The 13,193-nt window shown below is 43.2% G+C and overlaps 1 protein-coding gene across 4 annotated transcripts in view; it reads right to left on the reverse strand.

The window, feature by feature from the left end:
- Positions 1-795: 795 nt before the first annotated feature.
- NIPAL2 (NIPA like domain containing 2) overlaps positions 796-13,193 on the reverse strand; it is a 433,718-nt gene continuing 421,320 nt past the window's right edge. For 2 of the 4 annotated variants that reach the window (XM_069220538.1, XM_069220535.1), the window contains exons 10-11: positions 6,167-6,357; positions 796-5,916 (exon numbers count right to left, since the gene is read on the reverse strand). In XM_069220538.1, the coding sequence (XP_069076639.1) occupies positions 5,804-5,916; positions 6,167-6,357 (304 nt within the window). In that variant the 3' untranslated portion in view covers positions 796-5,803. The remainder of the gene's footprint in view (positions 5,917-6,166; positions 6,358-13,193) is intronic. The other 2 variants (XM_069220536.1, XM_069220537.1) reach the window with 2 other exon arrangements.

Genomic DNA, 13,193 nt, shown 5'->3' on the forward strand with positions numbered 1-13,193 from the left:
GCCCACGGCCCTTGGCACCGCACCCACCCCCTCAGACCACGCACGCAACCTCGGATTCATCCTGGACCCACTTCTCACTATGACCAAACAAGTCAACGCCGTATCGTCTTCCTGCTTCCTCACTCTCCGCATGCTACGAAAGATCTTCCGCTGGATCCCTGCTGACACCAGAAAAACTGTGACCCACGCCCTCGTCACAAGCCGCCTGGACTACGGAAACACCCTATACGCAGGAACCACCGCTAAACTCCAGAAACGTCTTCAGCGAATACAAAACGCCTCCGCCCGCCTCGTCCTCGACATACCCCGCAACAGCCACATCTCCGCCCACCTGAGACACCTGCACTGGCTTCCCGTCAACAAAAGGATCACCTTCCGGCTCCTCACCCACGCACACAAAGCCCTCCACAACAAGGGACCCGAACACCTCAACCGTCGCCTCAGTTTCTACACGCCCACCCGTCAACTTCGCTCCGCCAACCTCGCACTCGCCGCCGTCCCTCGCATCCGCCGCACCATGGCAGGTGGGAAATCCTTCTCTTACCTGGCGGCCAAGACATGGAACTCCCTCTCTGCCAACCTCAGGACCACCCAGCATTCCGGAGGTAGCTCAAAACCTGGCTCTTCGAGCAGCAGTAACCCCCCTCCCCTAGCGCCTTGAGACACTCACGGGTGAGTAGCGCGCTTTATAAATGTTTTTTGATTTGATTTGATAAGGTGACGTAGCACTGCATGACCTCAGAGCAGGTGCAGGGGATCACACAGACTTTGCGATTTTGAATACTCAGAATTCAATTAAAACTTATTGTTTTATTGCAAAGAACCTCGTTCGCTGCATTTATGAAATCAGTTAGATTTATTGGTAACCCAAACCCTCTGAAAAATCAGGATATTTACGACAACCGCAGGCACAGGTAGGTGCAAAACAATTTTTCCCTCCAGTTGTTTAATGATTAGCCACAATCGTTTACATCTTTGTGTTTTACAGTAAAATAATAAATACAATCACAAAAATGAACACCAAAAAATCTACCTTTAAACATCTTTGGCAGGGAGCTTTATAATACTACACAGTACATTTTGCTGGAGACACACTTCACCAAGCAGCCCTTTTAACTCTGTATGCAATAGTTCAAGATTGGTTTCTTGAAGATATTCCGAGATAATATTTGGAAGATTCATCTTCAAGTTATAGCAGTGTCTGAAATACAGACATATGACATATACAGAACATATTTCGTGATGTAGGCTTTGCTTAAATGGTTTTGCAATGCATTACCCATTTTCTTTGGCTGGAAAAAGCAATCGATGTCTTGCTCAATTTGCTGTAAAAATAAATTGATACAGTTTTGCGTTGGGTTTTCTGCGCCTTGTGCATTAATCTGCTGTGACAACTCGAAATAACATTGCACTTGGTCTAGTTTTTCGATAGCGAAAAGCCATTTCATGCTGCATAGTAACTATATTCATCAACCCCAACTTTTCGAGCGCGAGAAGTAAGTTCTGTCATTGCTGAAAGTGATAACAGCAATTTTAATGGGATTTCGAGTGTATATATATCCTGAGATTTTTAACATCCATTTGTTATTTGTCATGGTAGTCTTATAATGTAAACTTAACCCATAAAGGGTGTCAGAGCACTATACAATCAAAACAAGATACTAACAGATAAATATTATATAAATGTGTATGTCTGTGTGTGTATATGTACATGTGTGTATATATATATATATATATATATATATATATATATATATATATATATATATAATAATACATATATATATATGTATTTATATATATATATATATATATATATATATATATATATATATATATATATATATATATATATATAATAATACATATATATATATGTGAGGTGTGTGTGTGTGGAGAGAGAGAGACAGATGATTTGTGATTTGAAGACTTTACCGAATAATAAACTGTCAGACCAAATTTCAGCTAGAAATGTATTTCTAAATTCCTGGTCTAGTGCCTGTAAATTAAAATAGAATGCCCCCCATCCCCTGCCCCCCTAGGGATGGTAATATACTTGGCAAGTTATCTGCCAAGTTCCTTGCACAGGTACACAACAGCCACAGCATGCTACATTACATGTAGTGGGGCTGTGGCAAACTATTAGAGGCCTGGCAGAAGAATGTTGCACTGCTGCCGCTATGACTAGGCTGGTACCCGGACCTCTGCTCAAGTCAGTATAGACGGGCATATCTCACATTCATCCTTTTCCCACATACTCAGGTGAGCATCGAGCAGGTAAAACAGACTTGCAACATCCCCTGCATCCATGACTTTGGCACAATGCCTCATGTGTTCCTGCATCCTACTTCACCTATTCAACAGTGTCTCCTATGTCTGAGCAGGCATTAAAAGAGTGACCCTGTGAAGGCGCAGAACGACGCAGTAAAATCTTGTAGGTTTTACCGCACCAGTCCTGCATGTCTTCTAATGGGGGAATGCCTACCTTGCATACATAGGCCCATATTTATACTTTTTTTGTGCCGCATTTGCGTCACTTTTTGACGCAAAAGCAGCGCAAACTTACAAAATACGATTATATTTTGTAAGTTTGCACCGCTTTAGCGTAAAAAAATGACGCAAATGCAGCGCAAAATAAGTATAAATATGGGCCATAATACCTGCCACAGATATAATGTGGTGCAAGGCTTTACAAACTGGTGCAGTGGTCCCACTGCGCCAGTTTGTAAATGTGGTGTACTGTGGGGAACTGCTTTGTGCCACCACTGCGTCAAATGCAATGTTAGCACGAGGGGCTTGTAAATAAGCCTCCTGGTGCCCTGGATAAAGGGCAGACCTTATTCTGTTGTGCTCCAGGAACGCCTGTCCCCTCGTTGTTAAGTGGAGGGAGTACAGCAACGGAAAGAAACAAAAACATAAGGGATGAGAAGGAGGACTTTTCCTGGCCCTTTCCCTTGGACTGTCATACACTGTATGTAGAGAAACAAATCAAGGTGAGATCTCACCACATTGAAGCACTTCTTGAGCCTAGTGCTTGCTACTGCTCAAGGAAAACACATAGACTGCCTTCTTAGGGTCACCACCTTCAACATGCCCCAGACTCTTTTGGAAAGAGTTAGTACAATCTCTCTGAACTAGCTACTACTGTACATACTCAAGCCAGATTTGCTGAAAGAGCATACGTAAGCACAAATGACGTACTGGCATCCAGGGAAAAACTGGGTAGACTAGAGAACCCACCAAACGTGATGAAGAGGAGCAAAGAATGTGAGACACGAATACCATAGTTGGACACTGAAGTGGATAATCAAAGCGGTGCCGCACTTGTGTTTTTCTTAGATTTACAGTGAATTCCAGCATTGCTCACACTGATATGTCACTCACAAGATAATTCCTAAATTCTTGGCATCCTCATGCTTTCTTTCTTCCCCAGTTTCCTTGGCTTTCACCTGAAAAAAAGGCAGGGCCTACGATCATCGTGCAGCCAGAACCGATGTGCAAATGATTGGGCACTTACACCATGCTTACTGCCTGATCTTCTGAAGATAGCGGTGAATGAGTGGAATTATATTCTTTGATCTAACAAATTCAGTTTCGTATGAGATGCCCTTTGTAAGCAAGAGCCTTTAGATCATGGCCTACAAGGATATCATTTGGAGACTACTCAAGGTTGCAGTTGGTACTACCTCCATGCGTATGCTTGCATGCCCTGAAGACTCTGCAATCTGTCATACTAATGATCTTTTAAAAGTAAGTGTCTTTTTGTGTGTGTGCTATGCATTATATAGTACCTACCTGTCTGCCTTCTAGCATTCACTATTTATTAAAATGGCATACAGAGTTGCATAAGGATTTGTAGAGGAAATTTGTATTCATCGTGTCAAAAATTGCATGATTTCACATTATGTGATGCTATTGGGTTACAGAGCGTTTGAAGTAATTTCTGCAATGCCTATGATGTTGGTGAAATTACACTGTGGTGGCCTGGCATCTCAGAATTTGATTGTTCATCTCAGGACCACAGGAACTCTTACATCGGATTTTGCCAGTTTCAAATTTCTTCAGAACACAGTGGGTTGGCAGCCCAATAATGTTTGGGAAGGCACTTACAAACAAGCATTGGCATAGCCAATGGGTCTTGCCTTAGGGACCTTATTAGTATTTAGACATGCAGCACATTAAACCTTTATCAGAAATAAACTGTGTTTGTACATTCCTTCATACACTTGGCATTAGTCTATAATGGTCAGAACATCGCCTAGAGAGCACCACAATAAAAATAGCACTTGGAAGAAACATGGTCATGCAACCATATAGTCAGCCGCTAAAAGGCATAACCACATGAAAAGACAATAGCAGAGAGCATTGCAATGTAACCATATATTCAGCCCCTAGAGGGCATAGTGCACTCCACATTTTTAAGCCTGGCAAGCCTGCTAAAATATTATTACAGACAGAGCCCTTAAAACACAAATTACTTCCAACTGTATAGAAAAAGTTCCAACCATGAGAGAGCTTAAAAAGACATTGAATGGTGAGGGAGGTTATTAATTTGGGTTCTCTCTCAACCTAATGTGGGGACCCAGAAGACGAGCATTGTACTGAATGTTTTGGTGGTGGCCCCATCATTGTAGGACCATCACATGCTGAGTTAAGGGCAAAAATTGTTGTAAAATGAATGCAGTGAATATTGTAGTATCGGCTCTCCCGCTGTGCCAGGGAGAGCCGTCTTGAGGGTTTTCCTTGTGTTTTTTTCTATTTAAATGGTGCCAGTTTGTATATTTTTCAACTGCTGAACTTGGGAAGAATTTAGGAATGAGGCTGCAAATTTAACTGGTCGAGTTTGCGCTATATAAACTGCAAAAAAAAGAGAAAAAAGAATCCCCCTCCAGCTTGCAGCCTTTGTCAGGTGCAGACACAGCAAGGAAACAGCAAGATGCCAGAGGAAGAAACAACAACCCTCCACAAGTGTGAAGCGGAGAGGTAAAAGAGAAAAGTAGTGTGCAGACACTAACGTATATGGCCGATCGTGCAATAATCCATGTAACAGGGTCAGTCTCCAGGGCGGTAACAAAACAGCCTCAAGGTGGGACAAACCTAAAGCATTTACCTAACAAACCAAAAGAATATTGAAAGGCATGCCAAGGAACGAATGAAAGTGATGGGCATATGATGAGTGTGGTGAAGGCCCACAGAAGTAGATTACAGCATATATCAAGACACAGAGCATGTGCACTGCATAGGCTCCACCTAAAAACAGAGAGATTATCTGCTAGATTTTTACTTCTGGAGTATTCTAGCATTCTAAGAGGTTTGTGGGTACATTTGAAGAGCATGTAAACATTAGCATTATGCTACAGAATGACAGAAGTTTATATTTATACACGCTTATTTGCTCATACATATCACTTTTCAAGAGCCACAAAAGGTGTAAAACGAGCAGCTCTGGAAGGAAGGGACGCCCCATCAGTTTATCCATGCCGGGCAGCGCCATTTGGCAAAGAGAGGCCTGCTCACACCTGAGCAACCAAGGATGGGCCAGACCTGCTTAGCCTCAGGGATCTCACCAGATGTTTTATCACACGAGGTAGCCACTTGCAAAAGCGCCGCGCCCGAGGCGCAACTAAGACGTCAGACGTCCCCAAGCAGTGCTTGGGACGCAAGCCCTGGAAAGCACACGTGGTACCAAGTGCGGCGCTTTGAGAGGCGCGAGCAGAGCTTGAATGGAGGCACAGCCGCTGTGCAGTACTTGTATATATGCCAACAGACTGCAGGCAAAGCGTCCCTCGTGATGAGCAAGAATTTAAAACTCGTTCTGCTGCACGCTGTCAAGCTTCTCCACGTCACCTTCGTTGTGCAGCGTCCCATAGGAGAAGCTGTTTGACTGAGGCTGTATCGCATCCATCATTTGTTTTCCTGGGGAGATAAGAAAAGCTTATTAAGACCCTACAAGAGCCACCATCACATTATTTTATTATTATTGTTATTATTTCCATTTTGCGTGGGGTGAGCTTCTGGCATGCTAGTGTTCTTTGCTGCGCACCACTTATTGCAATATTCCAGAAATTATTTCAAAAGCAGTTGTAGGCACAATTGGCAACTTGGATGAAAAATCAAGCGAAGTAATGTTATTAAAAATGGAGACAGCTGCTTCCACTTCAATTACCCGCACACACTCCATGTATTATAAGATGCCCCTGGGTACAGGGAACAGACCGCTTGCCTGCGTTCAAACTGTGGTGTGCGCACTGCGCCTGCGTACCAGGAATCTGTCCGAAGGTTATAAAAGCCACTTCCCGACTGTTCTTGTCTCTGTTTTTGGCAATCAGGAATACTCCAAGGAATGTCAAAAGAAGTCTGCAGAAAAATAACAATATATTTACTACAAGCGGATTTACAATCCCTGGGAATAAGCAAGTGTATACTAATATTAGATTGTATTACACATTCTCAGCAACCCCATCCCTGTTCATTATAGTGACCGTTGGAAGATAAGATCCCAAGTTGACTAACCAAGGCTCAAATCATTCCATTATTATAACGGAGTTGTTGAATCAAGTTAGGTTGGACTAGAAAGCAAAATCAAAAAGCATTGGTAAAGCCAATAGGTCTCACCTTGGGATCCTATTGGCTTTGCAGTGGTTTTTAGCCAGGCTTCAAAGCATGCCCAAAGAGACATGAAGTACCTGGGGCGGAAGCAACACAAGGAAGGGGAGTGGAGATTAATAGAAGCTTCACAAGGATGATGCTGGAGGGGGAATTGATATAGAGACAGTTCAGAATGGAGCCCTAGGTAGGGGGAGCAAACAGTCGGAAAATAGCAACGCCGAGCTGGCACGGAGAAGTGCACATATAAGCAAGCAAAGTGGGGCCCTGGGGGAGACCCACCCAGATGAGAGAGAGGAACACCAGAGCACAGTGGAGGGGCGATAGAAGTATACAAACTCAAAAGCTGGAAAACACATGCAGTCTTGTGGAGTGCTTAATCAAAAAGAAAAATGTACTTCCTGATAAGTGAACAGCGGAAAGGCACAAGTAAAATGTCTATGCTTCAGGGGAGGGACAAACACAAGAAGAGGAAGGAAAGCCCACACATGCTAACGAATAAAGAAGCAAGCAAACGTGTGATAATGAAGCCAACCTATGGTAAACAATGGGCAGGCTCTAAGCCCACTGTAAGTTAACAATATGTCTTGCACCAGACAGCTCATGCGTTGTTTAATAGATAAGATCTAAAAAAATACAGGGCAAAGCATGGGCGCCCAAACCTCTGTGGTAGAAATTTGAGGGGTTTCTTCTTTTAATAACATTTTGGAAACACTTGAGGCAGAGTGCTATTCCAGCACAATTTTCCAATTCATTTGGGTAAAAAAGACACGTTTAGACACAATTCTGAGGTGGAACAATGAAATATTCAAATACGTCAAGGTCTGCCTGAGTGCACAGGCTCATAGGGTTCCTCTAGTGTAAAATGAAATCTGTTTCAGTAAACATTTTAGGTCATAAACAATGCACTAGTTTCAGAGCAAATTAATATTTGTGGCACAGGAGAAGAAATGTCTACCATTTCTGAAGATGCTTGTGTTCCTCTCAGTGGCGGTTTCTTCTTGAGGGCGAGGCAGCGTCCCTCCCCCCCGCCCACTGCGAGCCACACAGGCAAAAATAAAATGGCAATGAAAAGATTAATTACCATTTTACCTTTACCTGCACAGTGTGCAATACAGCAGCACCAGCCCAAAGACATTCTGGGCGTGTCCTCTGCTGCTGATTGGCAGCAGAGGACTGAAGCAGGGCTGACTGGATGCTCCAAATTCTGCATGTCACTTTGGCTAGCTATTTTGTGCCAGCCAAAGTGACTTGCGCACTTTGAAGCTCTCCAATCAACAGTCTTAAAACAGCTGGGTGGAGACCAAGCACGGGTCTCCAGGGCCTAATGGAGCGCCCAGCCAGCCAGCTCCATCCAATACAGGCACTTCTCTCATGCTGGTTAAGAGTATGAGAGCAGTATCTGGATTGTTTAGGGGAGCTCTTCTGTTGGAGAGCAGAAGAACACAGAAGATGCGCAGTCCGTGGTAAGCGCCATTTTTTTAATTGTATTTCAAATGTGTAATGCATGTAAATGTGTAATGCATGCAAGTGTAGTGGTTCTGTTTTGAAGTTAGTGTTATACTTTTATTTGGGGTTTTGGACAGAGGGGTGGTTTACTTTGAGGGTTTTGGAGGGAGGTTTTTTTTTTTTTTTAGGAAGTGGTGGGTCACTTCACTCGCCCCACCACTTACAAAGAGTACCAGCCCCCCTGGTTTTTGTGCAGATGGGATGCAACCTTGCTGTTTGGGGGGCACTTGGTCCCTGGAAGTAGTGCCACAGTTAACCAAAATGATGGTATTGAATACTTTCAGTCCATCATTATCGATTGTCTTGATCAGATGTCTTAGGTTGGATGGCATGCCCAGACGTGAGTCCTGGCCTGTAGCACATGACTCAAGCTACACGCCACTGATAAGAATTGACAAGGCCATAACATGGATGATGTCACTTGTGTTCCCATACAGAGTGGACGCGTATGGTTAGTCCTGCCTGTAGTGCCACTGTGACAAAAAAACATACAACTGGGATACGGGTTAGAGTAATTTCCAGCTTTTGAGTTTAAGGTAATTAAAGCAATGCATTCCTTACGCTGGTTTGCTGATTTATTCTGGGGTGCCAGTAATAATGTGGTTTTTAAAGGGGTAGCCTAGGTAGCTTCTGCTGAATTACAGCCGGACAGGAAATATCACAATGGGTCAGAAATGCTCGCGAATGAACAAGGCTCACAAATGTTGTACAAAATTCCTGCTCTGGAGCAGGTTTTTATTATTCACCACAGACTGCAGATACCAGAGTTACTGATTATTTTTCAGATACCGTGACGTTCCAAAACATTTTAACGTCATAATTTATGAATCTGAAGTAGGGCACAGAATAGTGGGCCAGGGCTTGAACACAAGGCACTCCAATGTAACAGCTTATCCCCCGGCTACCGAAAGCAAGTTCGTAAAAACTATTAAGGAGACACCTCTAAACTGTTACATCGGGTTTATTTGGTACGCAATAGGATGCTGGTTTTATTTAGAATTCATTTTGAATTCCACTGTTATTTAGCCAACAAGTATTTTGCAATAATCTCGTTTCTTCAGAATTTAAAGCCATGCCCTGAAGACACATTACAAATGTATAAAGTGCCTTGCAAATCACAAATAAATACACAATAATAATAAACTATTCTTAACAGCAGTTTTACCATTTCTGTGTCCTGTACAACAACAAGTTTGACCTGGACCCAGCTTAATTGCCCTTAAAATAAACACAGAGCTAGACAGATGCATGGAGCCGAAACACAGGACCAAAGACCTTCATCGTAGTTGAAGAAGGCGCGCACGTGACGCTGAGGGATTCGAAGCGCCGTCCTCACAGAGAGGGAGCGGGGCTCAGGTGTGGAGATTATTTTGCAGACTGAAGGGCTCCAAGTCACCGTGAGTGACAGTCACGCTATTAATAGGAGCTGAAATATTGATACCTGCCACAAGAGAGGTGTAACTTATTCCTGCATTGACATTTTGTAGGACACAACACGAGGACAGCGGCATTCCCAACGGAGCAGTGGCGGCTGCAGCCGTGACCTTTCACAGAGTACAGGAATAAACGCAGCAATCACCCCACAGGAGTGGTGAAGCGACGCGCGTACCTGTAACCACCTCGCTGGTAATTGCGGCGAGGAGCAACAACGAAAGGGCAGAAAAATACATTTTGAGGAACGAGCTGGGGGACTGGCAGTGTGATGGCTGCAGTTTCTACAGGAGTGAAGGGAGGCGGGGGCAGGGTACAAGACAAGATGGCACCGCATGCAGCCCCGCAGCACGGTAATACGGGGCTGCATCCGCACGCCGGATCAGTGCATTTGCCACACAAGTCTTTGCAGCTGTAAATCCATGGGGATGGTGAAGGAAAAAGAAAGATATTCAGCCACCTGTTTACAACAGGCAAGAGGGCCCCTACAAATGTGCAGCCACATTCTGAGTGATCGGGGTCCTGATTCACAGATGGGACCTCGAGATGCGGGTGGGGGGCAGGTGCAAGTGCGGGTGCTGACCTCGCATTTTCAAGCCGGCCGCCATGCGTTACTGAGCTGCAACATGCCCCGCTGGCCTGTGACGCACTGGCTCTCATGAGTCCCGTTGGTGTGGTGACGTGGACCGGAGAAGACGGACGTAAATACTCCATCTTACTGTTCAAAGTCTATTAAAGAGCAACTGAAAACCTAAGGAGAAGTCCTCTGTAATTCCAGCAGCCCTGACAGCGTGTGAGTTTTAGTGAAGTCTCTTGTCTGTTTAAAATAGTGAGGCATCAGGGAGAATCTGAAAGGCTTCTGGGGCCTCGTTTGCGAAGGCCTTTTGCAGTCGCAAACCCTGCAGACAGGGCCGGCCTTGGGTAGCGCCCTGTGCGACAATGTTTGTTGGTGCCCCCCAATGACCACTTCCGCCATGGGTTCCCTCACTACCACAATTTAACAGTGCCCCTCAAGTCTCCATAGCCACTCTCAGATGCATTTAATTTGTTTTATAGCAACACTCATACCAGTGAAGGGTGACAGAGCATTTTACAATGCACACACAGGGACAATCAATTATAGGTGTGTATATCAGTGTATAAGAAATGTTACATAAAACGGGACTACAAGCTGTGGAAGTCGCATGTCATCCATACTGATAGGCTGTATAATTTAAAAGTGCTTGGTGCTAAGAGGCACAAACTCAGAATTTAAAATGTGACACCGTGGTTAGGGGTTCTCTTTAATAATAATAATTGCTTCCCATCCAAATGAATCCTTTTTTGCAAAATTAGGATAATAAACGACAGGAAAAATCATAGCGCTCTAATCTATACCTTGCAGTATGCATGCAGTTCTTTAATGACAGTAGCTTACTGTTCCTCATTAGGATCTTAATTTATGAACTGCAAGTGACAAAAGGACCTCTCTGGCAAAATCAGTAAGCTATTGACCTATCTGCATTATTTGTACTTTGTGATCTGCATGGTACGCATTCTTTGCAGCAGGCATATTAACTCTCTGTGCTGCCTTTAAATGCCCACTAGAGAAAACTCCACTCTCTTTCCAGGCAGAACATTAATCACCAGAGTTATTTTGGCAAATTTATTGTCCTCTGAAAATTGCTGGAGGCAGGGAACGCTGTAGCAGGTACTTTAAAACCATAATACACCTGCAAACATGGCGCTCCCACCCGATGTCCCACCGCCCTAGAGCTGGCTCTGCTTGAAGATCATGATCTTAAATCACAGGGATTTTAGCCGAAAAAGTGCTTTTAGCTAAATACTATTTTTTTCCGACTCGTAAAAGAGATTTTGCAACTAAAAATAGGAATGGGCATTAAAGGGCCATTGCCTACTTGGGATCCACATTCAGATATATCAGTGGTTTGTGACCAGATTTGTGGTTGCAAGTTATTAAAAAAATAACACACCCTGAGCTGAGGTGGTATCTGATTCCCAAAGCGGAATCTGTCTTTGTGGGAAGGCTTCCCCTTTGAGGATTGTGCCAGGTGGCCTTGGGAGGAAGGGGGGTGGGGGCGGAATTGGGAGTATGCAGTGGTCCAGTGGACGCCTACCTGCTTTTTAGGAGTACTGCACGCTCCACCATGCGTATTTCAAGATAGGAAACATGTTTATTAAAGCAGCACCTCTCCTTTTAATGGACATGGTCTGCTTTTAAAAAATGTTTCCCAAATGCAGGGAGGGTGGTCTGCTGTTTGTTGCATGTCTCCATCCCTTCATTTGGAGCCATTCACGGGAGCTCATAAAATACAACCTTCCTGATTAATATTCATAAGGCAGCTCATTTTGCAACCTGCTGCAAATGGAAAATTTGCGATGCAAGTTACATTCCTGTTAATAAACCAGTTGGTGTGCTATTTGCGCATGAACTGCAAAGATCGGTTGTACTTTAGCTCATTTGGGGGCCTTTGCACCTGCTGTCATTTCCTCTTTCTATTTTTCACATCACTTTATTAAATAACAGAGCAAAAACATGACATCAAACTTATGATTAAAATATTGTTCACCAGTGAAATTGCATGCACTGGATAGGATTACAATAAAAAATAATTAATGTTAAATGAGGGTATAAAATCTTCCCAGTACTTAAGAGAACAAACAGCAAAAAAGAGATAATGTTCAAAAAGCACTGATTATCGATTACACAGAGTGAAAAGACAAAACGAGTACGAGATATTTTGGAGTTTAGATGCAGTTACAATGCAATCTATGTTACCTCAAAAGACTACAGTTGATGGACCATTATTAAACCTAAAAACTAGGGTTGTCCAAAGATGTAAAGATTTTCTCTCATTAACATCTTATAATTCTCACAAATATAATCCATCATATGCAGGGGTTTCTGCATGGATGTTTACAAGTTAAAACCAGGACTTTTCACCAGCTCCCCCACCTTGAGTTGATGCTAGAAACAAAATGATGACCAACATCCTCCATTTTCAAATTTGTGAATAAAACGGTGTTAAAGCTAATTATTGAGAAAATGGTCCACCCATGTCAGCACAATCTAGCACTTGCAAGAAGTTGAGAGTAAGGTCCGAAACTCCCAAATAAGTATTGTCAGTTTGTGAGGAACAACTGTGTGAGTGCCTAGAAATGGTTGCGAACTATGAGTAATCCATGAATTGGCAACCATGTGAAACAAGGGCTTGTGTAATAAAATTGTGTACCCACTACTAAAAACCAAAGAAAATTCCCTGATGTTGCTAGTTGTGCAACTATAATGACAGCATGCACCGCTCAAGACCTCACATGCAAGATTACAAATGGCATCACAAATTATATTATCAATGGCATCACCAATGGCACCATTATTGAAATCACTGATACATAAAATAATCACGTTACAGAAAGATAAATTTTTACTAAAATACAACTGTTTGGGGATACAGTAATGTAACAGAAGATGTGACTGACTACGTCGAGTGTGAAGTGATGTGCAGCACATTTGGGGTAAGCATGGTTCATGAATTTCAATGTTTTTTAGCTCTCCCTTAAGACAGCTTAAGTTGTATGGTGTCAAAAAACTACTATCTAAAATGCAATAATACATTGAGAGGGTATTGGGTCTGTCGTTTGCTCTT

This window comes from Pleurodeles waltl, chromosome 2_2, assembly GCF_031143425.1.
Source record: "Pleurodeles waltl isolate 20211129_DDA chromosome 2_2, aPleWal1.hap1.20221129, whole genome shotgun sequence".
In the NCBI taxonomy this organism is placed as follows: Eukaryota; Metazoa; Chordata; class Amphibia; order Caudata; family Salamandridae; genus Pleurodeles; species Pleurodeles waltl.